Source organism: Ovis aries, chromosome 10, assembly GCF_016772045.2.
Source record: "Ovis aries strain OAR_USU_Benz2616 breed Rambouillet chromosome 10, ARS-UI_Ramb_v3.0, whole genome shotgun sequence".
NCBI classification, from domain to species: Eukaryota; Metazoa; Chordata; class Mammalia; order Artiodactyla; family Bovidae; genus Ovis; species Ovis aries.
In genome coordinates this window covers 86,159,037-86,186,677 of record NC_056063.1, presented here as the reverse complement: position 1 = coordinate 86,186,677, position 27,641 = coordinate 86,159,037, and the positions used below count along the sequence as shown (strand labels likewise).

At 56.1% G+C, this 27,641-nt stretch overlaps 1 protein-coding gene and 1 long non-coding RNA gene across 5 annotated transcripts in view; one reads left to right on the top strand and one right to left on the bottom strand.

Annotated features, from left to right (window-relative positions):
- LOC114116649 (uncharacterized) overlaps window positions 1-17,892 on the bottom strand; it is a 54,610-nt gene extending 36,718 nt beyond the window's left edge. For 2 of the 4 annotated variants that reach the window (XR_009595174.1, XR_003590528.3), the window contains exon 1: window positions 102-17,892. This is a non-coding gene — a long non-coding RNA (uncharacterized LOC114116649). The remainder of the gene's footprint in view (window positions 1-101) is intronic. The other 2 variants (XR_009595176.1, XR_009595175.1) reach the window with 2 other exon arrangements.
- A 110-nt stretch (window positions 17,893-18,002) lies between these two features.
- The window catches only part of GAS6 (growth arrest specific 6), a 31,335-nt gene continuing 21,696 nt past the window's right edge, over window positions 18,003-27,641 (top strand). Inside the window, exons 1-2 of the mRNA XM_027973829.2 lie at window positions 18,003-18,232; window positions 18,394-18,560. Coding sequence (XP_027829630.2) covers window positions 18,160-18,232; window positions 18,394-18,560 — 240 coding nt within the window. The 5' untranslated portion in view covers window positions 18,003-18,159. The remainder of the gene's footprint in view (window positions 18,233-18,393; window positions 18,561-27,641) is intronic.

The window sequence follows — 27,641 nt, the reverse complement described above, 5'->3', positions numbered from 1 at the left end:
AATCACTGTCAACCTATTTTCATTGTAAAATACGAGTTGTGGTTTCCTGGGGTGTTTTTAGTTCTTATCTAGCTTTTAGAAATACTTTCTGAAATACTCACAGATAAAATGCTGTGACGTCCAGGACTGGCTTAAAATAACCCTATGAGGAAGTACGTGGGGCGTAGACAAAGCAAGGCCGGGGCTGCCGGGTCCTTGCGGTGGGGGTGGGCCGGCTGTGCGCGGTCCCAGCGCGTGTGGAGCCCCCTCCGCCACACGGACCGCTCCGAGGGGCGGGCTCTGCCCTCGGGAAGGGCGCACAGCCTCCACCTGGGTGGATGAGGGGCCCTCGAGGCCGCTCACTCACAACAATCTGGGGGGAACACACCTGGGCTGCGCACACGCCGCCTCCTCCGCTGCCCTCCAGGCCCGCCTCCCGCCAGGCACCACGCTGCAGGCGGCTCCAAGTGGGAAGGCCAGCTGGTGAAGGGCCTCCCCTTGCCCAGCCCACCGTGTCCCTGACCCAGTGTCCTCACAGTCCAAGCCCCAAGCCGCCCGTCCCGTCCAGACCAGGGGCAGAGGGCCCCCTCCTCCGACACCGGGCTTTCGCTACGGCCACTCACACCTCCCCGCCTTGTGTAACACAGGAAGTGGCCTGTTTTGATAAGACGGAGCAACAAGCTGGGAAATTAGATAAGCTGGGCTGCACAAAAGCGTTTCCTCTGCCGCATTCCAGCCCCAGAGACGAGTCTGAAAGACCAGGGGCGCGTCGGGGGCTGCATGGGTGGCCTGCCACCCCTCGGGGCTCCGTCACTACTGGGGGGGGTGGCGGCGCTGGGCTGGGCCACGTGCCAGACAGGCCGTGCAGCCACTTCCCGCTTAAACACGCTGCAGCGCTTCCTTTCAGGTCCCTGGCGTGTCAGCGAGGTCAAACAGTCTTTCAGCCACTCGCTCTTCGGCCTTTGGCCCAAATCTCAGAACCAGAAACAGGAAGTCAGCTGGAGACTTGGGTCAGGCGGAACCCCAATTTCTGCAGCCCCAGCCAAACGGCAAGACCTCAGGTAAACAGCAGCCCCCAGGGCCTCGGGGCCCAGGAGGCCGAGTGGTCTGGGAACAGGTTGCCTGAGTTGTGGCTGGACGCTGGCACTGCTGGGGACAGAGGCCACGGGCCCCAGGGACAGGCTGTGGCTGCCGGGTGCCCAGGGCTGGAGTGCCAGGAGGGGGGCCGGGCTGTTCGGGCCAAGACCGCGTGAAAGCTGAGCCACAGGACAGAGGCGTGGGGCGAGCAGGCGCCCCCGAGGAGGGACAAGACGGCACCATGGTGCCCATAGCCCACATCACCGCCAAGCCACTGGGGCCCAGCACCAAGCTCACACAGCCAAGCTTCCTGCAGGCGCTTCCTTCAGAGTCAAGAAGACACCTGTGGGCCCTGGCGGAAACCAGTTATTGGTAATTACCATGGTGACGATGGCGCTTTGCTTCCTCCCACCCCCGGTTCCCCCAGGACCAGACAGTGAGAGCCCGCAGGGACACCCCGGGGCCTGAGACAGAAGCAAGAACAGGCACCTCTGGACGTGTGCATTTATGTGTGTGTTTAGCAGTTTTTCTGGAACAGGAGAAGTCTGAGAAAGATACTGAAAACCTGAAAAGCAAGTACATTGAAACTCACAATATTATGTTTAAATATTTCATTTATATCAAAAAAATTTATGTAATTTAACCATATTGAATTTAATGGAATGGAAATAAGGGCACTGATAATATTTTCAAAATGCACTTCTGAAACAATTAACCGTAGCTGAAAAATGACACAGCCGTGTTTATGGGAACACGCAGGAAGTACGACGGACACAGCAAACACACCAACATTCACACCAGCATCACTCACAGCAGCCGAAGAGCAGACACACCCCAGGTGCCCCTCAGCTGGAGAAGCTGTGAACAGGACATAGGCCGCACGCTCGGGGAACAACTGCTTTCTAAAGGTGTCACACGGAGAGCAGGCGATCTCAGCACTGAGCGGACAACGTGGACCCGTCAGGAACAGGACACGCTCCCCAGCAGAGACACGGCGATGTCTCCCAACACGAGAGATGGCAGGAGCTCATCCACGCCCTCCCCCACGGCCCTGGGGTCACCGCGAGACCGGAGCGACGCTGAACCGGACTCCAGCTCAGCTCAACCGCGTCTGCCTCTGACACCAGGCGAGATGCTCACCCTCTCTGAGCCTCACACCCCCGTCTGCAAAACGGGGATGAAAGCAAAATAGTGTGATGAAAGTGCTCAAAGCGCAACTCTCAAGAGGTGGCTGGGCCCCCACCGCCCCCGGGAACGCCGCAGCCCTCAGACACCACAGCCCTGGGGTTTCCAGCACCGTCACGACGCTCAGTGATTGTCAAGTCCTCTCCAGTTCACAAAGATGACCTCGATCCGCACACAGGGCCCTGCAGCCCATCTGGGCTGTTCACCCGTGAGGTCCCTGTGCAACGCCGTGGTCCCCGACCTGCAGGCAGCAGATGGGGGTGCCAGCCTCCCGTGGGGAGCCTGCCAGGTGGAGGGAGGGCAGCAGCGTGGAGAAGGGGGCAGCAGCTCGGGCCCACGCCCGCCTCTGCGTCCCCCCAACACTGCGGCAGCGCCAGGCCGCCCACTCACACTTGGAAACCGCACGTGCGTTGAGCACAAGGGCAGCCAGTCATCTGCTCTGTTAAATCCCTGGACGGCATGAGCTCATTCTCGGCACCAGAACACCGGCCTCCACGCCTCGGGGGCCGAGGGACGGAGGGCGTCCAGGCCGGGCTCGGCTCTGTCCTCCATGACCACAGAGCGTCTGGCAGCAGCAGCAGCCGTAACTAATCGGTGGCTTGCCCTGCCTCTCTCGATAAAGAGCAGGAGAAGATGTGACTTCACGTGGAGCACGACTCACACACGTCCCAGAGCCCAGCACCCTGGCCGGGAGGAAGGCCCGCGCCGTATTCTGGAGAGAGTGCCGCCCCCACTGAGCGCAGACCCTTGTCCTCACTCACCCGGGACGGTCACCTGGAAGCCGGCTGTTTGGAGACCAGTTACCCCACCCTGCTCAGCTCCCGGGAAATGTCCTCATCAAGCAAACAGGCTGCTTGCAACCTTGGGCTTCACGAGTTGCAGCGGGGAAGGGTGGGGGGTCGGTGGCTAAGTAAGTACCAGGGTGTTGCCCGGCCCACGTGCCCGGGACAGAGGACAGACGGGCCTCCTCAGGGGACACAGCGCTACCTGTGAAGACGGGGGTGGCTGGCCTGTACCACGGAGTCACCCCCACGTCCAATCCCCAAGACCCTCGTGACTTTCAGGGAGGGGAGCAGACACGAGGCTCCCCTCCTGCTCGCAGACGGCCAGGACAGGTGTGGGGAGCGTGTGCAGCCCCACGTCCCCAGCCAGTACCCACCTGCCCTGATTGGGAGGGCCCGCCTCCAGGTCTGAGGGTCCCTGAGCACCAAACACCAGCAAATCCCACAGCACCCCACCAGGGATGGAGCTGCCAAGGTGGGCGCCACGGCCTGTGGGGTCTGAGAGTGGGACCAGACTCACCACCTGGAATCCGCCTTACAGGTGCAACAGCCTACAGTCTATTCTTGGCTTCCGAACAGAAACTCCAGCGGGAGGCTCGCTCTCCACTAAGCGTCAGATAAAGAACTGTTCGGGAAGCAGGCCCGCTCTGAGGATGGGTGGTCCTCAGGGGCACCTGCAGGCCCCTCCGCCAGGTGTCCGGGGTGGGCACTGACCCCAGGGGGCTCACGAGGGGATCAGGCCTGTGAGCCAGCTTCCCCGTTACCTGGAGTCACGGCTCCAGTCACCAGCCAGAGCAGGCTAAACGCTACCTGAGGACACACCACGTTGTCTGATAGTACGGTGGCCTCTTCTCAGAGAGGATAGCACCATCTGTGTTGAAAAAAATACCCCAGACTTGGAGATCTGGCCAGAGAGCGTGAGGTGAGACCCCACCGTCAGCCTGTCCCTTTGCCCAGCCCCCCAGGCCTTCACCTGGGCCCAGCGCCCTGTGGGTCACAGAGTCGGGCTGCAGAGTCACTGTGGGCTCAGAGCTTTACTGGCAAAGGGGCAAATAACTTCCTCCCACAAGACACCGAGGGACACACACCAGCTTTGTGTCCAGCCCTGCAGCCCTGCACACACCCCTCAGCGGCTGTGGACACCAGGTCCTTAAAAAGCTCTTGGAAAACTTGACTCTCTGATTCCCTCGTTAATGAGAGCATAAATATTTGACACTTGTTCATTCTGCATCTGCGTGAGAGTCAGGTTTTAAAATTTTTTAAACTACAGTATGTCACGCCCACAGAGAGACAAACTGCACTGCAGCCTGGGGTCGGGAGCCTGCAGAGATGGGCCTTCTGGCTCTGCTGACCTCAGGAGATGAGCCCAAGTCCACGTGCTAGTGTCTTGGCTGGGGACGGCCTCACAGGTCACTGCTCACCTGGCCTGTCCTTGAAGCTGAAACCAACGCCACAAGTGTTAAAGCAGCTGGTCAACCCCAGGGGCTCCCGCGGCTACTGGGAACGTTTTTGATCCTCCTCAGAGGAGGATTTCTAGGTGTCTTCAAGCTCTCACCAATCCAGGCTTTTTGCACTAACGAAAGCAAAGTTTACCAGTTTGTTTAAAGCTCAAGGCTCAGACCAGCTCATCTAGGAAACAATCCTCTGTTTACGCCTCACCTGTGTTCATAATCCCAGATTCAGTTTCTGTCAGCAGGTGGTGGGTTCAAAACTGAGGCTGCACACGACTCCGGGGTCCCCAGGCAGCCTCCCCCGTGGCGCTGTTAGACGAGCCTTGGAAGGCAGATCCGGCCGAGACGCCCGAGCGTCGCCCTTCCCGCTTCCTACAGGTGCACACGTTCTGGCCACGAAGGACCGACCCAGCTCCCCACAGGGGGTGCCGCTGGCGTGAGTCGGGAGGCGGCCCGGGCTGCAGCTCATCACACGGTCAGCAGGGAGGAGCCACCCGGAGCCCCGCCTGGCCCACCCGCCCGGGCACTGAGGGCACCCGTCACCAAACAGGGGGACGAGCTCGGGGGATGCCACTGCTGTCTTGTCACGACCCCTCCTTTCTGTCAGCTGGACAATCAGTGACACAGCAGGCCTGGCACCTGGCCAGGAGCCCACCCCTGGCCTCAGCAGAGACCAGGTCATTTGACTCTTCAAAGAGCCTGACGGCTGTTACAGACAGAACCACCCAGTGACTCGCCCAACAGACAGGCAGCACTGAGCACCTCTGAGGCTGGGCGGCCCTGAGCACCTCTGAGGCTGGGCGGCCCTGAGCACCTCTGAGGCTGGGCGGCCCTGAGCACCTCTGAGGCTGGGCGGCCCTGAGCACCTCTGAGCACCTCTGAGGCTGGGCAGCTCTAAGCACCTCTGAGCACCTCTGAGGCTGGGCAGCTCTGAGCACCTCTGAGGCTGGGCGGCTCTGAGCACCTCTGAGCACCTCTGAGGCTGGGCGGCCCTGAGCACCTCTGAGGCTGGGCGGCTCTGAGCATCTCTGAGGCTGGGAGCGGCTGGCCGGAGACACAGGCTCAGGCAGCACCACACGCTCAGCCTCCTCGACACCAGGGGAGGCGCCTCCTCCAAGCACGAAGCCTGGGAGGGTCTCACAGCCTGGCCTTTGCATCTACAGAGGCCCCTCGCTCTGCGCCTGGGCCTCCCCACCGGCAGGGACTCCAACATTCGATACTCACGGGCTTGTTGCAGCAATAACTCGTGCTTGCTGCAAAAGACAGAACCGGCGCCGAGATGCAAGAACACAGTGAAAGGGCCCACCCCCTGCACCCTCCACGGGTGGCCGCTCTCAGCCACATGGCCCCAGGCATGTGGCAGCCCTCAGGCCCATGGAGGCCGCATCCCCTCCCCCGCGGGCTCCGTGCCCCTGCAGCTGTGTGTGTGCATTCAGTGACCTGGGCAGCAAGCGGAGGTCAGGCCACCACGCGTCACTACACTCCAGGGAGGTGCCAGCTCCAAGCCCTGCTGCCCAGCGTGCTGAAAGCTGTGGGAACCCTGATGTTTCAGCAAATGGCAACTGATGGTCAGTCTTACACGGAGACTTGGGGAGTCACAGAAGCAGAAGGTGGGAGGCTAACGGGGAGGGTCCTGGGCCCCACAGAGCCCGAGACTCAGCCCCGATGGAAGGGCCTCTGTGTCCACAGCCCAGCCCCAATGGAGGGGGCTCTGTGTCTACAGCTCAGCCCCCTTGGAGGGGGCCCTGTGCCCGATAGAGGGGGCTCTGTGTCCACAGCTCAGGCCTGATGGAGGGGGCTCTGTGTCCCCAGCTCAGCACTGATGGAGAGGGCTCTGTGTCCTTAGCTGACTCTCAGCGCCTCACGCCTGCGCCCACCTCCCTTGCCTCTTCCTACCCCGTCCAGGCCCTTCCTGGTGGCTGCTTCCCGCCAGAAGAAGCCACCACTAACCCTCCCAGGAACAGTCTCCTCACGGTTGCTCTGCCTCAACTTAAAATCAGCTTGCAGTGTGTTCAGACCTACTTAGCTAAGAAAATCTGCTTGGAAGATGAGGAGATATGAAAAGGAGACTTCCATTCAGGCTTTGCAAAACCCGAGTCTTTGTCCCAGTGATAAGGTTCAAAGCCCGCCTAGAGCTTTGCGGGGTGGCGTGCAGGGGCTCTGCCCTGGCCCCCGAGCCCCACGGCCCTGCCAGAGCCAGTGCCTGAGAAGGAAGCCCCGTGAACTGTGACTTTACGAGGAGGCCACTCCAGGAAAGGGAGGCTTCGCGTCTGGGTTTCAGATCTTTAGAATGCAGTCTAAGCCAGCTTACGTAGTTTTCTAACAAACACTTTATCAGCCAGAAAGGGAAAACAATGTTCTAAATAGAAGCTGGTGACCCGCAAATTCTAAAAATGTAAACCTTCCTGTTGTGGCGTGTTTATCTCCGCCTCCGGTAAACCGGCTCTTCTGTGAACGGACACAAGGGGCGTCTGTGGCATTCCGTCTGCCCAGCAACCTTGCCCTTTCAGGGGGCTCTGCGAGCCTGCGGGGCAGCTGAGCACACAGTGCCAGGGCCGCCCAGGCCACGCAGATGCACCCCTGGGGCTCCGGCCAGGCCCCTCAGAACCGCACGACTCTTCGGGTCTCAGGACAGCACCGCCTCACTGCTCCAGGACAACATGTCACCGGCTGGCACCAGGGCGTCCGGCACCGCCAGAGCGTGAGGTCAGCACCAGCAGGACTTCTCAGTCGCCCAACCAATGGGCCCCACACGCAGCCACACTGGCCCTGGTGGACACGCCTCTGAATCCGGGAGTCCCGGCAGTTGGCCCAGGGGGCCGCCCCGGGCCCACGCTGCATCCCAAACAGGCGCAGAGCCTGTGCTCCAGCCCGCAAGGCCTGCAGGTCGGGGAGCTGCGTCCTGCCTGAGCACAGCAAGGTCACCTGCCCGGTCGTCCTCCGAGAGCCACGGCCTCCGCATACCCAGCCCCACGAGGTGCCTCTGGAGAGCGACCCCCATGCGGCTCTTGTGCTAGAGCTGAGTGTGCGGACGCCCCGGGCCGAACCAGCGTCTCCTGAGCAGCAGCAGACCCTGCAGCCAGATACACCGGCAAGGCGACCGCAGTACCTTCTCTCCCACGCCCCTTACCTGTGCTGCGTCCCAGGTAAGGAAACGGGTGGAGAAAGGTGACCACAGAGGCAGCCTGGGGGTGTGAACTGCACCTGGGCCCAGGCCCCCCACCCCCGTGTGCCCTCGCCAGGCCCAGCCTCAGGCCGAGGCACTAGTCTCAGACAAGCAGGGTTGACCAGGCTACTTCAGCAGCCTCGCCTGGGGATGGCTGTTGTTTCCAGCAAGACCCTAGAGCATTCCACGAAACCACACAGAGTTCGGCACAAGACCACTTGTAAGTCACAGGCTGCCGGGGAACCCCCAATGGGGCAGAGTTGGGGAGCGACCACCCTGGTCGGCCTGGGGGTCCTGGGACCCAGGGCTAAGCTGCGAGCAGCCCAGGAAACCCTGAAGGGCCTTCACAGCAGCACTCACCTCCGTGGGGCTGGGCCACATCAACTCACGATGGTAAGCGGCATCTTTCAAACTTTTGGACCATAACCCACAGCAATAAATGCATTTTACATCAGGATCCAGCACGTACTCTGAGAAACACAGTGGAAATAAAAACTCACATCTGATAAGACTCTGCTACCCTCTACCCTCAGTTCAGTTCAGTTCAATTCAGTCACTCAGTCGTGTCCGACTCTCCGCGACCCCATGAATCGCAGCACGCCAGGCCTCCCTGTCCATCACCAACTTCCGGAGTTCACCCAAGCTCATGTGCATCAAGTCGGTGATGCCATCCAGCCATCTCATCCTCTGCCGTCCCCTTCTCCTGCTGCCCCCAATCCCTCCCAGCATCAGAGTCTTTTCCAATGAGTCAACTCTTCACATGAGGTGGCCAAAGCACTGGAGTTTCAGCCTCAGCATCAGTCCTTCCAATGAACATCCAGGAGTGGTCTGGTTGGATAACCTTGCAGTTCAAGGGGCTCTCAAGAGTCTTCTCCAACACCACAGTTCAAAAGCATCAATTCTTCAGCGCTCAGCTTTCTTCACAGTCCAATTCTCACATCCATACATGACCACAGGAAAACCATAGCCTTGACTAGACGGACCTTTGTTGGAAGAGTAATATCTTTGCCTTTTAATATGCTATCTAGGTTGGTCATAACTTTTCTTCCAAGGAGTAAGAGTCTTTTAATTTCATGGCTGCAGTCACCATCTGCAGTGATTTTGGAGCCCCCAAAAAATAAAGTCTGACACTGTTTCCACTGTGTCCCCATCTATTTCCCATGAAGTGATGGGACCGGATGCCATGATCTTCGTTTTCTGAATGTTGAGCTTTAAGCCAACTTTTTCACTCTCCTCTTTCACTTTCATCAAGAGGCTTTTGAGTTCCTCTTCACTTTCTGCCATAAGGGTGGTGTCATCTGCATATCTGAGGTTAGTGATATTTCTCCCGGCAGTCTTGATTCCAGCTTGTGTTTCTTCCAGTCCAGCATTTCTCATGATGTACTCTGCATAGAAGTTAAATAAGCAGGGTGACAGTATACAGCCTTGACGTACTCCTTTTCTTATTTCTACCCTATATCGTTAAAAACTGCAGGTTAACAAAACACTGAAGCTAGGGCCTGAACGCAGGTCTCCTGAGTTGCAGGCAGATTCTCTACCACCTGAGCCACCAGGGAAGCCCCAAGTACCTACCAGTGGGTGGGAAACACGGTTTGGGAAAAAAAAAAAAAAAAAACCTTCATTAAACTACGTCTGGACGGTTCTGTTCTGGATAAGACAGTGTTATGTGGCCCAGACTCAACTTTCTGTCTGATTTACCAGGCAGAGTCTGAAACAACTGCAGAACCAGACAAATCTAGGAAATGACAGTATTCTAGACAACGCCATCAGGCAGTGAGAGTGAGCCTGAGGGACAGAACTCAGGTGAGGGGGCCCAGACCTCTCCGGCTGCACTGAGGGGGCCCCAGCCACCTGCTCCCTCCCAGGAGACCGTGGCCCAAAGATGGAGCTTCTGAGACCTCTGTGGCTGAATTGCTACAATCTCAGGAAGACTCCAAGATTGGGAAAGAGCCACCAGAAATGATCAGAGGCGCCAACCCCAAGGTTCTCACAAGGCCTGGAGGGTTCCAGTCCCTTCCGCCAGAGTGGGACTCTTCCGCTCACGGGCTTTGGAGAGTCCCGTCCAGGGGTCGCGCCGCGGGGCTGCAGCAGGAGGGCATCTAGCTCTGTTCCTGCCCGAAAAGGCTTCAGGCAAAGCTCCAGAAACAGAAACAAATGTCGGAGATGAAGACGACCCTGCGTGGACGGATGGATAAGATGCTGCAAAGGGAGAGACTGGGGGACTTGGGGGCCCAGCAACAGAAAATAGCAAAATCATTCGGAGAGAAATGCAAGAAAGAGCATTTAGTAAGTGCTGGTGAAGGAGGAAACAGACAGAGCAGGCTGCATCTTGAAAGCAGGACTCCATCTTGGGCCGGACTGTGGACTTGGAGCTCTATGCCCAGTATCTACGGAAACGACATGCCAACTGGAAGACCAGACTCCCCACCCCCTCAACCATGGAAGAGCCCCAGGGCTCATACGTAGACTCTCCATCGCCTAAAAGAATGCCCCAATTATCTGTGTAACCGAATAGAATCATAAATTCTATTATGCTTATTGGGGTACGACCACAGGCCTATTGATAACTGTCCACTGTTAACTACCTAGGGTTAAGGCATAGAATCACGGGTTAACTTTGATTGTATCTTTCTCTTCGTTTGTTCAGACTAGTTTCAGGGAATTGGAGGAGGTGGGTTTGGGCACGTGCACTTAGGGTATATAAAGTTTTCAGAAAAGCTGGTCGAGGTCCTTGGCTGAGAGGAGACTCTGCCTCGGGCCCGACGGTGTAATGAACTGCACTCCGCTATCTGCACTGTCCTTCTGAGTGAGTTTGTTTCCCAGAATGCACGGCTACAACATTAGGTGCATGGGCCGGGAAACTCCTCACTTTGAGGAGACAAGTCCCATTTGGGAATACTCCGAAGCCTTGAGGCTCGAATCTTCTAGAGGGGGGAAGGCGCCTTGCCCTTCTGGAAGGATTCTGCTTCTCAATGCCTGGAGCTTTCACGTTAGCAGGTAGTGGACGGCAGCAGGGGAACTGAGCGCTCAGGTGAGGAGGAACCCACCCAGTAGGGTGGAAGAGGGGGCCTGGTCACCTCCCGGGAGGGATTAGAAGGGGCACAGACCCACAGGAGCCTGGATTAAGCAGGTGGCAACGATTGCTTGGTACACAGGTTGACAAGCATGTTAGCACTTAGGAAGGAAATTTGTGAAGGTCATTTAGGAGATGGTGTCCACGTCGTCTTGGGGAAAATCATTACCAAGCAATTGCCAGGGGATTTTAGGAGAAGAAACTTGGTTTCTGTGTGCTCGTATTCTGCCCTCCCCCAGAAGGTGTCCCGTCTACTGTGAAATTCTTGACCCCCTCGGAATTTTTAGGCTAAAGGAGGGGGATACATAGTTCAGTTCAGTTCAGTTCAGTTCAGCTCAGTCGCTCAGTCATGTCCAACTCTGCGACCCCATGAATCGCAGCACGCCAGGCCTCCCTGTCCATCAGCAACTCCTGGAGTTCACTCAAACTCATGTCCATCGAGTCCGTGATGCCACTCAGCCATCTCATCCTCTGTCATCCCCTTCTCCTCCTGCCCCCAATCTCTCCCAGCATCAGAGTCTTTTCCAATGAGTCGACTCTTGGCATGAGGTGGCCAAAGTACTGGAGTTTCAGCTTTCGCATCATTTCGCAAAAAAATCTCAGGGCTGATCTCCTTCAGAATGGACTGGTTGGATCTCCTTGCAGTCCAAGGGACCCTCAAGAATCTTCTCGAACACCACAGTTCAAAAGCATCAATTCTTCGGCACTCAGCCTTCTTCACAGTCCAACTCTCACATCCATACATGACCACAGGAAAAACCATAGCCTTGACTAGACGGACTTAGTCGGCAAAGTAATGTCTCTGCTTTTGAACATACTATCTAGGTTGGTCATAACTTTTCTTCCAAGGAGTAAGCGTCTTTTAATTTCACGGCTGCAGTGATACATAAGTGAGTATGAATTGGCTTTCCTGAAGATGGCCTGGGATGTGGGATATTTAACCCATCTGTGTTTTCATCCACACCTGATCAAGCCCACCAAGGCAGAATGGACTTTGAAAGTTAAGGGAGAAACAGTCTTGGACCACGTGGTGTTCTGGTTCAGCTGTGCTGACTGGCAGGTGAAGACACGCCGATCCCCCTTCTCCCTCTGGGATCTGGCAGGTGAGGCTCTTCTCACCCCAGTTAGGAAGGAGGCAGATGGCAATTTAAGTGTCACTGAGTGGAAATATCAGAAGTACATAGGGTGCTGAGAACTTCGTAGACAGACGAAAAGGAAAAGCAGAAGAAGGTCGGAGAAGGGAAGCAAGATGGGGGGAAGTGAATCCAAGGCAACTGTATTGGAACGCAGGGTCAAAGTTTAAAGAAGGGACTTGGAGGAGACCATGGGGTGAAGGGCAGCGGGAGGAGATACCCCTCATCCAAGGTAAGGAGCAGTGGCTGTGCTTTGCTGGAGCAGCCGTGAAGAGATACCCCACGCCCAAGGTGAGAGAAACCCAAGTAAGATGGTAGGTGTTGCAAGAGGGCATCAGAGGGCAGACACACTGAAACCATACTCACAGAAAACTAGTCAGTCTAATCACACGAGGACCACAGCCTTGTCTAACTCAATGAAACCAAGCCATGCCCGCGGGGCCACCCAAGAGGGGCGGGTCATGGTGGAGAGGTCTGACAGAGTGTGGTCCACTGGAGAAGGGAATGGCAAGCCACTTCAGTATTCTTGCCTTGAGAACCCCACGGACAGTATGAAAAGGCAAAACGATAGGATACTGAAAGAGGAACACCCCAGGTCAGTAGGTGCCCAATATGCTACTGGAGATCAGTGGAGAAATAACTCCAGAAAGAATGAAGGGATGGAGCCAACGCAAAAACAATACCCAGCTGTGGATGTGACTAGTGATAGAAGCAAGGTCTGATGCTGTAAAGAGCAATATTGCATAGAAACCTGGAATGTCAGGTCCATGAATCAAAGCAAATTGGAAGTGGTCAAACAAGAGATGGCAAGAGTGAACGTCGACGTTCTAGGAATCAGCAGACTAAGATGGACTGGAATGGGTGAATTTAACTCAGATGACCATTATATCTACTGCTGCGGGCAGGAATCCCTCAGAAGAAATGGAGTAGCCATCATGGTCAACAGAAGAGTCTGAAATGCAGTACTTGGATGCAATCTCAAAAATGACAGAATGATCTCTTCCTTTCCAAGCCAAACCATTCAATATCAGAGTTATCCAAGTCTATGCCCCAACCAGTAACGCTGAAGAAGCTGAAGTTGAATGGTTCTATGAAGACCTACAAGACCTTGTGGAACGAACACCCCAAAAAGATGTCCTTTTCATTATAGGGGACTGGAATGCAAAAGTAGGAAGTCAAGAAACACCTGGAGTAACGGGAAAATTTGGCCTTGGAATGTGGAATGAAGCAGGGCAAAGAGTTTTGCCAAGAAAATGCACTGGTCATAGCAAACACCCTCTTCCAACAACACAAGAGAAGACTCTACACATGGACATCACCAGATGGTCAACACCGAAATCAGATTGATTATATTCTTTGCAGCCAAAGATGGAGAAGCTCTATACAGTCAACAAAAACAAGACCGGGAGCTGACTGTGGCTCAGATCATGAACTCCTTATTGCCAAATTCAGACTCAAATTGAAGAAAGTAGGGATAACCGCTAGACCATTCAGGTATGACCTAAATCAAATTCCTTATAATTATACAGTAGAAGTGAGAAATAGATTTAAGGGCCTACATCTGATAGAGTGCCTGATGAACTATGGAATGAGGTTCGTGACATTGTACAGGAGACGGGGATCAAGACCATCCCCATGGAAAAGAAATGCAAAAAAGCAAAATGGCTGTCTGGGGAGGCCTAACAAACAGCTGTGAAAAGAAGAGAGGCGAAAAGCAAAGGAGAAAAGGAAAGATATAAGCATCTGAATGCAGAGTTCCAGAGAATAGCAAGGAGAGATAAGAAAGCCTTCTTCAGCTATCAATGCAAAGAAATAGAGGAAAAGAACAGAATGGGAAAGACTAGAGATCTCTTCAAGAAAATTAGAGATACCAAGGGAACATTTCATGCAAAGACAGGCTCGATAAAGGACAGAAATGGTATGGACCTAACAGAAGCAGAAGATATTAAGAAGAGGTGGCAAGAATACACAGAAGAACTGTACAAAAAAGATCTTCACGACCCAGATAATCACAATGGTGTGATCACTCATCTAGAGCCAGACATCCTGGAATGTGAAGTCAAGTGGGCCTTAGAAAGCTTCACTACGAACAAAGCTAGTGGAGGTGATGGAATTCCAGTGGAGCTGTTTCAAATCCTGAAAGATGATGCTGTGAAAGTGCTGCACTCAATATGCCGGCAAATCTGGAAAACTCAGCAGTGGCCACAGGACCCGAAAAGTCAGTTTTTATTCCAATCCCAAAGAAAGGCAATGCCAAAGAATGCTCAAACTACCACACAATTACACTCATCTCACATGCTAGTAAAGTAATGCTCAAAATTCTCCAAGCCAGGCTTCAGCAATATGTGAACCGTGAACTTCCAGATGTTCAAGCTGGTTTTAGAAAAGACAGAGGAACCAGAGATCAAATTGTCAGCATCCGCTGGATCATCGAAAAAGCAAGAGAGTTCCAGAAAAACATCTATTTCTGCTTTATTGACTATGCCAAAGCCTTTGACTGTGTGGATCACAATAAACTGTGGAAAATTCTGAAAGAGATGGGAATACCAGACCACCTAACCTGCCTCTTGAGAAATCTGTATGCAGGTCAGGAAGCAACAGTTAGAACTGGACATGGAACAACAGACTGGTTCCAAATAGGAAAAGGAGTACGTAAGGCTGTATATTGTCACCCTGCTTATTTAACTTCTATGCAGAGTACATCATGAGAAACGCTGGACTGGAAGAAACACAAGCTGGAATCAAGATTGCCGAGAGAAATATCACTAACCTCAGATATGCAGATGACACCACCCTTATGGCAGAAAGTGAAGAGGAACTCAAAAGCCTCTTGATGAAAGTGAAAGAGGAGAGTGAAAAAGTTGGCTTAAAGCTCAACATTCAGAAAACGAAGATCATGGCATCCGGTCCCATCACTTCATGGGAAATAGATGGGGACACAGTGGAAACAGCGTCAGACTTTATTTTTCTGGGCTCCAAAATCACTGCAGATGGTGATTGCAGCCAGGAAATTAAAAGACGCTTACTCCTTGGAAGGAAAGTTATGACCAACCTAGACAGCATATTCAAAAGCAGAGACATTACTTTGCCGACTAAGGTCCATCTAGTCAAGGCTATGGTTTTTCCTGTGGTCATGTATGGATGTGAGAGTTGGACTGTGAAGAAGGCTGAGTGCCAAAGAATTGATGCGTTTGAACCGTGGTGTTGAAGAAGACACCTGAGGGTCCCTTGGACTACAAGGAGATCCAACCAGTCCATTCTGAAGGAGATCAACCCTGGGATTTCTTTGGAGGGAATGATGCTAAAGCTGAAACTCCAGTACTTTGGCCACCTCATGCGAAGAGTTGACTCATTGGAAAAGACTCTGATGCTGGGAGGGATTGGGGGCAGCAGGAGAAGGGGACGACCGAGGATGAGATGGCTGGATGGCATCACGGACTCGATGGACGTGAGTCTGAGTGAGCTCCAGGAGATGGTGATGGACAGGGAGGCCTGGCGTGCTGTGATTCATGGGGTCGCAAAGAGTCAGACACGACTGAGCGATTGAACTGAACTGAACTGAACTGAACTGAAGTTTGTACAAGAAAGGGTGCCATTCCCCCTTGGGGAACAGATTCACAAATTTGTGCCTGGGGATCAGGTGTGGTCGAGGACCGGAAGCTCGCCTCCTTGGCCCCACACTGCAAGGGCCCGCATGCTGTTGTTCTCAGCAGCGTGACTGCAGTTGAGTTGCAGGAGTCACTCCCTGGATCCACCACTCAAGGGTGAGGAGACCATACCAGCAGACCGGGGGGACGCCGGGCGGACTACACCAAAGGACCCCACTGATCCCCGGAAACCAAGGTCATCTTAAAGAAGAAGCAGAGGTGAAGCTCTGCAATCCGCTGCTGCTGCAAGGACTTGCTGGTCTCATCTTGAGACGAGCCATAGTTTCAGGACAAAGACAGGCCTGTGCTATAATCAAAGTTGAACGCTGTGTGTATAATCCTGATTTATCTTGCTGCATGTCAGCCACCCTAGATGACAGGAAAGGTCAGGTAAAAGTTACGTCTGATGAAAATCTTCCTTTTTGGACCTCGGTCCTGTCTTGGGTGAAGGGTGATTGGTGGAAAACTACATCCGCCATTCTTACAGTTGCCCTGACAGTTCTGCTTTGTGGACCCTTATCTCACACTCTGTTATGAACTTGGTAACCGACCCAAAGGTTGATGTCGCTCTCCCAGATTGGAGGTCGGAGAGTCAGGGTGCAGTATGTCCCTAAGAACGATGCTCATACTAGGAGTTAAGACCATCAGGAGGGGGGAATGAAGGAGGAAACAGACAGAGCAGGCTGCATCTTGAAAGCAGGACTCCATCTAGGGCCAGACTGTGGACTTGGAGCTCTATGCCCAGTATCTACGGAAACGACATGCCAACTGGAAAACCAGGCCCCCCGGATGGAAGAGCCCCAGGGCTCATACCTAGACTCCCCATCGCCTAAAAGAATGCCCTAATTATCTGTGTGACCGAATAGAATCATAAACTCTATTATGCTTATTGGGGTGTGACCACAGGCCTGTTGATAACTGTCCACTGTTACCAACCTAGGCTTCGGGCATGTGAATCACGGGTTGACTTTGATTGTATCTTTCTTTTCTTCTCTTCAGACTAGTTTCAGGGAATCAGGGGAGGTGGGTTTGGGCACGTGCACTTAGGGTATATAAAGTTTTCAGAAAAGCTGGTCGGGGTCCCTGGCTGAGAGGAGACTCTGCCTCGGGCCCTAATAAACTGCACTCCGCTATCTGCACTGTCCTTCTGAGTGAGTTTGTTTCCCGGAACGCGTGGCTGCAACACTGGGAAAATTTAAGTAGCCATACGTCCGTGCCACTGGAATTCCCAGGAGAGAGGAGAGGTTTGAGGGACACGAAACAGCATCTGAAAAATAATGGCAAAATATTTTTCCAAATTCGATGAAAACTGTAAGCTCACAGATCCAAGAAGCTCTGGGACCTCCAATAACAGAATGCCACCAGCGGATTAAAGATCTGGTGTAAATCACGACTGAAGGATTTTCCGCCTCACCCAGATTTTTGACAGCAGCGCTTCTCCTCAGGACAAGCAGGAAGATTAACGTGGTCAATATTCTGTGTAAGCGCCTGCCGTTCCAAGCCGGCTTTGAGTCCCTGCTCGTGGAGTCCCGGCTGACGTGGGAGGCTAGGAACAGAGTGCGGGCTATTCAAGTGTTAATCCTCTCTGTAGCGGTTGGAGGAGCGTCCCTTTCGCTGATATTCACGTTCACTATGCCGCCTTCAGACCTTTGACCTCAAGACACCTGCCACCAGCGGCGCTCATGTCCCGCCAGGGAAGGTGGGGTGGGCGCAGGTGCGGACTGGAGGTCGGGGTGGAGGTCGGTCGCGGGCGCGTGCTCCGGTCTGGACCCCCGAGGCGGCGCCCGCCGGTTGCCCGCCCCGATTCCCCGAGGGGGCTGCTCTGCTTCGGTGTTGCTTGTGTGTGTGTGTTTATTGTGACTTTGCGAAATATTCCAGGACGAGAGACAGAAAGTCGTGGTCTCCCAGAACGAGAGAACGCTGCTTTCGGTTGAAACAGCTACTGGGAGCCCCCGAGGTCTTCCAGCGTCATCGCCGTGAAAGCAGAAAGTACGGAAGCACATCTTCTAATCTCGCTCCCTGGACCCCAGTGGGGCTCGCCTTGACTTCAGTTTCTCCCTCCTTTGGTGGGTGCATAGTCTCGAGAGTACGTGCCCCGGAATGAAGTCTTCGGAAAGGACGCGGAGATCTGGGGCGCGGCTGGGGAACGGGGCGGGGAGAGGGTGGGAGCTGGTGAATGTCCGTCTGTACCTGACAGGCTGGACTCGCGTGACCTCGTCTCCGCGCCCGCACCGCCCGGTTACATAAACGTAACCCGCGACTGGGGCGAAGCTCCCGGGCGCGGGCGCGGGGGAAGGGGGCACTCCCTCCCCGCCTTCGTCCGGAAGACCCGCTGCCCCTCGGGGCTTTGATCTTCCCGAGGAAACCGGCTCGGCCCGCCGGAGAGGCCGGCGCGCCCCGCCCGCCCCGCGCGGCCCCGAGGCCGGTCCTGCCGCGCGCCCCGCCCCCGCCGCCGCCCTCGCCCAGCCCCGCGCGAGCGCCGCGGTGCCGCCGCCGGGATGTGACCTTCAGAGCCGCCCGCTCAGGATGCCCGGAGCCACGGCCCCTCGGCGCCCGAGCCTCGCCACGGCCCCCCGGGCGCTCTGACCGCGCGCGCCCGGCCCCCCGGCCCCGGTCTCAGTGCTGGCCCTCCGCCCCGGCCCCGGCGCGCCCCGCCCCGCCGCGCCATGCCGCCCGGACCCGCCGCCGCCCTGGGCACCGCGCTGCTGCTGCTCCTGCTGGCCTCCGAGTCGGCGCACAGTGAGTACCGCGCGGGCCCGGGGCGCGCCGGGGCCGGGAGACCCCCCCCCCGAGGGCGAGGGGAGCCTCGGCGTCCGCACCCCGCGCGCCCCGGGCCCCGGCGCCGCCGCGCTGACGGCGCGTCTCCGCTCTCTCCCCGCTCCTCCCGCCCGCCCGGGAAGCCGTGATGCTGCGGGCGCGCGAGGCGGCGCAGTTCCTGCGGCCCAGGCAGCGCCGCGCCTACCAGGTCTTCGAGGAGGCCAAGCAGGGCCACCTGGAGAGGGAGTGCGTGGAGGAGATGTGCAGCCGGGAGGAGGCCCGCGAGGTGTTCGAGAACGACCCCGAGACGGTGAGCGCGGGGCCGCGCGGGGCGGCGAGGAGTGCGCCCCGGGCCTTGGGGCCGCGAGCGGGGCGCCGGGGCAGGCGTGTCCCCTGGAGCCGCGCTCCCGCGGCACCACCCTTCAGGGGACCCCCGTCTGCGCGCGCACGTGCGGGAGCCGGGGGTCTGCGGCAAACCCTCCTGCGGGCACACCGACCCTTATGCAGGGAGGAGGGCAGCGGCGGCGGAGGGGCAGGGCGCTGTGCGCCGCCCCAGCCACCCTCAGGCCTCCTCCTTTCGAGCCCCTGTTCGCCCGGTGATGCCAGGTGCCCCTCCGTGGAGGAGGGGCGGCCGATGCCCGCGGGGGGTCCTGTGGACGCCCGCAGCCTCTTACCGCGGCAGGCCTCGGAAGGCAGCCGCCTTGAGGGAAACTGCAACTCTGACAGCTCAGCCAGAAAGCAGTAGGGTCCGGCTTAACGTAAACGAAATAACTGGTTGGAGAGCAGGAACAGCTTCCTGCCTCCCTGCCCCCTTGGCCAGATTAGAGGAGGGGGTGGGGCTGTCCACAGTTCCCTATCTAGCTAGAGGCGGGAGCCTTAGCTTCAAAGACGGAGGGCTGGAGTGCCGGAAGACAGCAGGTCCCGGCAGGGAGGACGGGGAGGGCGGAGCAGGGCTGGCACACGCGGGAGGGCGGGCCAGGCGGCCGCAAGGTGCGCCCTGGGAACCGCGGAGACTGCAGGAGCCTAAGGTGCTGGCTCAGGACAAGCTTCTATTAATAATGTCGTGAAGAACGTGGGGCGACAGGCAGCCGGCCTCGGGGAGTGGCCCTGGGTGCCCTGTGCCATCTTAGGTGGGGCAGAGGCTGGGGTGTGTGCCCGGGAGCCCCCCGCAGGGAAGCTGCTAGAGGGGTGGGCTCACCCTGCCGCGCTTCGCACCCTGAGGTCAGGATGATTTCACAGCTGTCTTTGGCTCTACTGGAATATTTCTTTTAAAGAATTCTTCTGGGGTGGAATAAGCATCTCGTGCAGCAAGCAAATCAGTGTGAAGGCTGCAGGCTTTCACGTTCCTGACTGGCTGGCTTGACCCACCCCATGGTCCCCTCTGTGAAACAAGCTTGATGGCGATGGCCGAGCTGTGCCCTTCCTTGGCCTTGGCACAGCCCGCAGCTGCAGGGCTGAGCTGTGACCGGTGGCTCTCGGTCAGCAGTGGTGTGCGTCGGCCCGTTGTGAGCAGCAGTTCTGCCCCGCCCCGTCTCTTCTGCCTGTCCTGCTGGCCCCCGGGAGCTTGCTCCGCGGAGCGTTTCTGAAGGTCCCATGCGGGCTGTGTGCTGGCTGCCTGGGTTGCTGCCTGGCTACGGGGTGTGTGATAAGTGTGTTCCTGCCAGTCACAGGCCCAGCCTGGAGCGCTGGCTCCTACAGAGCACAGGATGGGGCTTGCAGGTGACCGGGCTTGCAGGTGACCGGGCGGTGAGGCCGCCTCCCCCACCAGCGCTGCTCCTGCAGGACAGAGAGGCCTTGGGCTGGACACACTGCACGCTGGCCACCGCACCCTCCCCAGAGCCTGCCCCGCCCCACTGGAGCTGTTCTCAGGCTTGTTACAGCCGTGTCTGCGCTTCGTCGCTCAGTCTTGTCTGACTGCAGTCCCGTGGACGGCAGCCCCCCAGGCTCCTCTGCCCATGGGGGGTCTCCAGGCAGGAAGACGGGAGTGGGTGGCCACGCTCTGCTCAGGAACCTCCTCTGCAGTGGGTGAGACGAGGGCAAGGACAGCGGCGGCTTTCACGCAGGGCCTTGCGCTCCCCCGGCGTCCTGCCCTCCCTTCCCGGGGGAGCTGCCTCCCACACCCGCCCCATCCACCCCGTCAGGAACGCGTGGGCTCCTTGTACATCCAAGCCGCCTGTGGTTTTTCAGAACCCTGTCCTGCTTCCTGACCCGTCCCCAAATCGCAGTCACACCTTTCCCCTTATCACCAGCTTCCCGGGTGGACCGGTGCCTTCTGCGTTCACTGAGGGGCGGTGGCTTCCGGAGGAGCCAGTTCGGTTTGGGGGTTGGGACTGGTGCTTAGGGGACTTCCTCATGTCCGGTTCTGCTCTGGTCAACCAGATGCCCCGCCAGGCGTCCACGCCATCTTTTCCCTCACATTGAAGAAGTTCTGGATTCCAGGACAGGGGGAGACCCTGCAAACACAACTCACTGCTAATAAGCCTTTGGAAAAGGAGCACGTCGAGTGAGGCAGCCCTGTGGCCTCGCCCATGGGCCCCGGCTCCTGAAAGTCTGGTCTCTCCTGAGGAGCATCGCTTCCTGGCCCTCAGACTCCAGGCTCTTTGTGATCGTGTGTGAGTGTGACCCCAACGAAGTTCAGGAAGTCGCGGGAGCCCCGTGCATCCTGACGTGTGACAGGGAGGCCGCGGCCTCTGGGCTGAGAGTGCTGCCAGCTCAAGGGGCCGCTGCCAGGACAGCCCGTCCTCACCCGCCAGCTGCAGCAGGACGTCCTCCTCCGTCCCGAGTCTCCAGGGCTGCGGGCGGGGCAGAAGGTGGGGGCGGGCACCCTGTGCCCGGGCTGGGTGGGGGCTCCAGCACCTGGAGTGGGCTCTCTGGGCCACGTGCCCGCCCTGGAATCCATGGAGGCGGTGCCCTCTGTGCTGGGTGTGTTCTGGGTGCTTCCTGCCCAGGCATATTGTTCCACCCTGGGCCGCCTTCCTCTCTGTGGACAGGCCCCCCCTCTGAGCAGGTAGCCGTGGGTGCCTTCCTGATTCCAGGGGCTGTGGGCCCTGGAGAGGGTGTTTGCTATGACCAGTGCATTTTCTTGGCAAAACTCTATTAGTCTTTGCCCTGCTTCATTCCACATTCCAAGGCCAAATTTGCCTGTTACTCCAGGTGTTTCTTGACTTCCTACTTTTGCATTCCAGTCCCCTATAATGAAAAGGACATCTTTTTTGGGTGTTAGTTCTAAAAGGTCTTGTAGGTCTTCATAGAACCATTCAACTTCAGCTTCTTCAGCATTACTGGTTGGGGCATAGACTTGGATAACTCTGATATTGAATGGTTTCCCTTGGAAACGAACAGAGATCATTCTGTCGTTTTTGAGATTGCATCCAAGTACTGCATTTCAGACTCTTCTGTTGACCATGATGGCTACTCCATTTCTTCTGAGGGATTCCTGCCCGCAGTAGTAGATATAATGGTCACCTGAGTTAAATTCACCCATTCCAGTCCATTTTAGTTCACTGATTACCAGAATGTCGACGTTCACTCTTGCCATCTCTTGTATGACCACTTCCAATTTGCCTTGATTCATGGACCTGACATTCCAGGTTTCTATGCAATATTGCTCTTTACAGCATCAGATCTTGCTTCTATCACCAGTCACATCCACGGCTGGGTATTGTTTTTGCTTTGGCTCCATCCCGTCATTCTTTCTGGAGTTATTTCTCCACTGATCTCCAGTAGCGTGTTGGGCCCCTACTGACCTGGAGAGTTCCTCTTTCAGTATCCTATCATTTTGCCTTTTCATACTGTCCATGGGGTTCTCAAGGCAAGAATACTGAAGTGGTTTGCCATTCCCTTCTCCAGTGGACCACGCTCTGTCAGACCTCTCCACCATGACCCGCCCATCTTGGGTGACCCCGCAGGCATGGCTTGGTTTCATTGAGTTAGACAAGGCTGTGGTCCTCGTGTGATTAGACTGACTAGTTTTCTGTGAGTATGGTTTCAGTGTGTCTGCCCTCTGATGCCCTCTTGCAACACCTACCATGTTACTTGGGTTTCTCTCACCTTGGGCGTGGGGTATCTCTTCACGGCTGCTCCAGCAAAGCACAGCCACTGCTCCTTACCTTGGACGAAGGGTATCTCCTCACCGTTGCCCTTCCTGACCTTCAACATGGGATAGCTCCTCTAAGCCCTCCTGGGCCCACACAGCCAAAGATGGAGAAGCTCTATACAGTCAACAAAAACAAGACCAGGAGCTCACTGGCTCAGATCATGAACTCCTTATTGCCAAACTCAGACTCAAATTGAAGAAAGTAGGGAAAACCGCTGGACCATTCAGATATGACCTAAATCAAATCCCTGATGATTATACAGTGGAAGTGAGAAATAGATTTAAGGGCCTACATCTGATAGATAGAGTGCCTGATGAACTATGGAATGAGGTTCGTGACATTGTACAGGAGACGGGGATCAAGACCATCCCCATGGAAAAGAAATGCAAAAAAGCAAAATGGCTGTCTGGGGAGGCCTCACAAATAGCTGTGAAAAGAAGAGAAGTGAAAAGCAAAGGAGAAAAGGAAAGATATAAGCATCTGAATGCAGAGTTCCAGAGAATAGCAAGAAGAGATAAGAAAGCCTTCTTCGGTGATCAATGCAAAGAAATAGAGGAAAAGAACAGAATGGGAAAGACTAGAGATCTCTTCAAGAAAATTAGAGATACCAAGGGAACATTTCATGCAAAGACAGGCTCGATAAAGGACAGAAATGGTATGGACCTAACAGAAGCAGAAGATATTAAGAAGAGGTGGCAAGAATACACAGAAGAACTGTACAAAAAGATCTTCACAACCCAGATAATCATGAAGGTGTGATCACTAATCTAGAGCCAGACATCTTGGAATGTGAAGTCAAGTGGGCCTTAGAAAGCTTCACTACGAACAAAGCTAGTGGAGGTGATGGAATTCCAGTTGAGCTATTTCAAATTCTGAAAGATGATGCTGTGAAAGTGCTGCACTCAATATGCCAGCAAATTTGGAAAACTCAGCAGTGGCCACAGGACTGGAAAAGGTCATTTTTCATTCCAGTCCCAAAGAAAGGCAATGCCAAAGAATACTCCAACTACCGCACAGTTGTACTCATCTCACACGCTAGTAAAGTAATGCTCAAAATTCTCCAAGGCAGGCTTCAGCAATACGTGAACCGTGAACTTCCTGATGTTCAAGCTGGTTTTAGAAAAGGCAGAGGAACCAGAGATCAAATTGCCAACATCCCCTGGATCATGGAAAAAGCAAGAGAGTTCCAGAAAAACATCTATTTCTGCTTTATTGACTATGCCAAAGCCTTTGACTGTGTGGATCACAATAAACTGTGGAAAATTCTGAAAGAGATGGGAATACCAGACCACCTGACCAGCCTCTTGAGAAATCTGTGTGCAGGCCAGGAAGCAACAGTTAGAACTGGACATGGAACAGGCTGGTTCAAATAGGAAAAGGAGTACGTCAAGGCTGTATATTGTCACCCTGCTTATTTAACTTCTATGCAGAGTACATCATGAGAAACGCTGGACTGGAAGAAACACAAGCTGGAATCAAGATTGCCGGGAGAAATATCACTAACCTCAGATATGCAGATGACACCACCCTTATGGCAGAAAGTGAAGAGGAACTCAAAAGCCTCTTGATGAAAGTGAAAGAGGAGAGTGAAAAAGTTGGCTTAAAGCTCAACATTCAGAAAACGAAGATCATGGCATCCGGTCCCATCACTTCATGGGAAATAGATGGGGACACAGTGGAAACAGTGTCAGACTTTATTTTTTGGGGCTCCAAAATCACTGCAGATGGTGACTGCAGCCATGAAATTAAAAGACGCTTACTCCTTGAAAGAAAAGTTATGACCAACCTAGATAGCATATTCAAAAGCAGAGACATTACTTTGCGGACTAAGGTCCGCCTAGTCAAGGCTATGGTTTTTCCAGTGGTCATGTATGGATGTGAGAGTTGGACTGCGAAGAAAGCTGAGTGCCGAAGAATTGATGCTTTTGAACTGTGGTGTTGGAGAAGACTCTTGAGAGCCCCTTGGGCTGCGGGGAGATCCAACCAGTCCATTCTGAAGGAGGTCAGCCCTAGGAATTTTTTGGAGGGAATGATGCTAAAGCTGAAACTCCAGTACTTTGGCCACCTCATGCGAAGAGTTGACTCATTGGAAAAGACCCTGATGCTGGGAGGGACTGGGAGCAGGAGGAGAAGGGGACGACTGAGGATGAGATGGCTGGATGGCATCACGGACTCGACGGACATGAGTCTGAGTGAACTCCGGGAGTTGGTGATGGACAGGGAGGCCTGGCGTGGTGCGATTCATGGGGTCGCAAAGAGTCAGACACGCCTGAGCGACTGCGCTGAGCTGGCCTGCGCTGAGCTGGCCTGCACTGAGCTGGCCTGCACTGCACTGGCGCCCTCGAGAGGGAGGAGCCTGGGGCCTTCCTGTGCATCCAGCACTTCCCAGGCTTCCCTCCAGGGAGGAATAGTCTCCTCCACGTTCTTTCAGCCTCAGGAGCGTCCACCCCACCCGCCCCTGCAGCTCTGTTATTAGACTCCCTTCTTATCTTGTTTCCTTTTCTTGTTACTCTCTCTTGCCAGCACTGTCCTCCTCCTGGGGTCTTGTTCAGAGAACTCTGGGTGCCGGGCGCCCTGCTGGCCTCCTCGAGTTCTCCCGAAAGTTTCCAGCCCAGCACAGTCACCTTCCTACGTAGGTCCTTCAAGGCAAGAGGGCACCAGAGCCCGTACCATTGCCCTTGGCTTCAGGAAAGGATTCTGGATGACTCACCCAGCCTGACCCGTGGCCCAGGCCCGGTTCACCACCTCCCGGCACAGGGGCCACCTGAGGCCTGCAGGTCAGAGGGGGCTCCAGGTCTTGGTCCTCCATCCCCTTGTCTGTTTGAGATGAAGACAGCGATGCTCACATGTCCACAGACTCGGCGCTCACACGCACACAGACTTGGTCCTCACATATCCACAGGCAGCGATGCTCACATATCCACAGACAGCGATGCTCACACGTCCACAGACTCAGCGCTCACACGCCCACAGGCTCGGTCCTCACATGTCCGCAGACAGTGATGCTGACACGTCCATAGACGCGGCGCTCACATGTCTGCAGACTCAGAGCTCACACATCCACAGACTAGGCGCTCACAGGCCCACAGACTCAGTCCTCACACGTCTGCAGACAGTGATTTTGACACGTCCGTAGACACGGTGCTCACACGTCTGCAGACTCGGTGCTCACAGGTCCACAGACTCGGTCCTCACACGTCTGCAGACAGTGATTTTGACACGTCCATAGACGCGGCGCTCACATGTCCACAGACGCGGTGCTCACATGTCTGCAGACGCGGTGCTCACAGGTCCACAGACTCGGTCCTCACACGTCTGCAGACAGTCATCTTGACAAGCCCACAGACACAGCGCTCACACATCCGCAGACAGTGATGCTCACGCGTCCGCAGACTCGGTGCTCACGCGTCCGCAGCTCACCCAGGGTCACCCCCAGAGTCTGCCAGCACCTGGCGGTGCCGGAGCCTGACTGCTGACCTCACGCCCCTCCGTCTCTGTCTCTCCGTCTCTCTGTCTCCGTCTGGCGGTGTCTGTCTCTGTCCCTCTCCACCCGCCTCCACCCCTGACTCCCCCTCAGATGTAGGGGCTCTGTGGTGGGGAAGTTCCCCACCAGGAGGGTTTTCTGGGTGCAGTGGGTTCCAGAGCCCTGCGAGCTGCTGGTCTTCTCTTGAGCTGTGTTGACTGTCCAAGGACACCTGTCTCCTACGATCCCAGCATCTTAGGGACAGCTTGGGGGGGACACCCTGGAGGAGGGGAAGACCCCTCCCTCAAGTCTTGCCTTGTTGCAGTGGCCTAAGGGGTCTCAGGGGCACAGAAATGGGGTCCCAGCAGGAGGGATGGAGGACCTTGTCACCCCCAGTGACCTCCAGGACATCCAAGGCCCACCTGCCCCCACGCCCCGCCCCACCGTGACGGCAGCTCCCTAACATTCACTCACTCAGATGCTGAGACACACTCCCCTCTGCCCCCTGAGGGTCCATCAAGGATGGGACCAGGCCCCACTGGTGCAGACTCAGCCCCAGCTCCTGTCTGTCCAGGAAGCCCCCTGCTCACTGCGGCCAGGCGTCCCCCAGGGCCCAGTCCCTCCCAGGTTTCCTCCACTGAAGCCAGCTGGGCGGCTTCTCTGAGTTGCCTGGCCCATTGCGTTTTCTCTGGAGCTGACTCCGCACGACCCAGAGGCCTGCAGACTGCTGGTTAGACGGGTGGCACACGAGCCCACACGCGGGCCAGCCTCTTCCCCGGTGGCCTTGGGGGAGGGACAGCTCTGTCCGGCCCCTGTTTGCTGCCCCTGAGCCCTCGTACACGCTACTCCAGGGGGTCAGCCCAGTGTGGAGCTGGGCCCTGCTGCCTAATGACAGGGCAGGCCCCTGAATGATGCGTCGTCCTGCCCGTGGGCTCAGCGTCTGTGGAAAACCTAAAGACATTCTGAAGGACACTGCAGGTCTGCCTATGGGACTTAGAAAGAAATGCCCTTTAAGAAGCGGATGCTCACAGCCTGGTTTCTGAGATTCCGAGCGGCTGGGCTGGGACGCTGTGAACCCAGCGAGGCTGTTGCTGTGCGCGCGGGATGTGCTTGTGCTCTGTCCGCTGGCTCAGAGGTCGGAGCTGTTTTGGGCTGCAGGCTTCGCTGCGGTTTGAGGGTTAGCATAGATACTGGGGTTCCTGGCCCTGTGGTGGTGCCTTCAGTCCAGCGATCTCACTGCCGTCCACGTGTGTACACCTGGAATTGTGACCCTGGGAGAGCGCAGGTCGTTACGTTTTAAAGTAATTTTTAAGGAGGGGTTGGGTGTGGGATGACCCCCACGCCCTCACACACTGTGCCCTCGCCCAGCTCCTGAGACAGCGAGGCCTCACCCCTGCGCAGCCGTCTCTGCTGGCTCCTGCCCTGCCCTTCTGCTCTGTGGGCTCCCGGTGGAGGCCCCCTGCTCACCAGGTACTGGTGGGCATGTCTCTGTTGGCAGCAGCTGGGCAGCATTCTCCCTGCCCCCGTCCCATGCTGTCCAAGAGCCCCAAGGCCCGCCAGCATGTGTGGGCAGGGACAGCTCGGGGGGCAGGAGCGGCGCTCAGAGTTCCCTGTCGCTCTGTAAAGTGTCAGCTGGAGCTGCCCTTCTGGGGCCCAGGAGGTTCCACGCCTGCTTTTTTCCGCTCCTGCCAGCATATCCACAGCTTCCAGGAAGAGCACCTGGCCAACAGTGGGGGCACTCCCGTGCCACCAGAGGGTGTGGCAAGGCCCGGCCCCCAGGGAGGCTCAGGACGGCCCCCGGGGAGGCTCAGGACCTGGAGAAGCTTAGGAC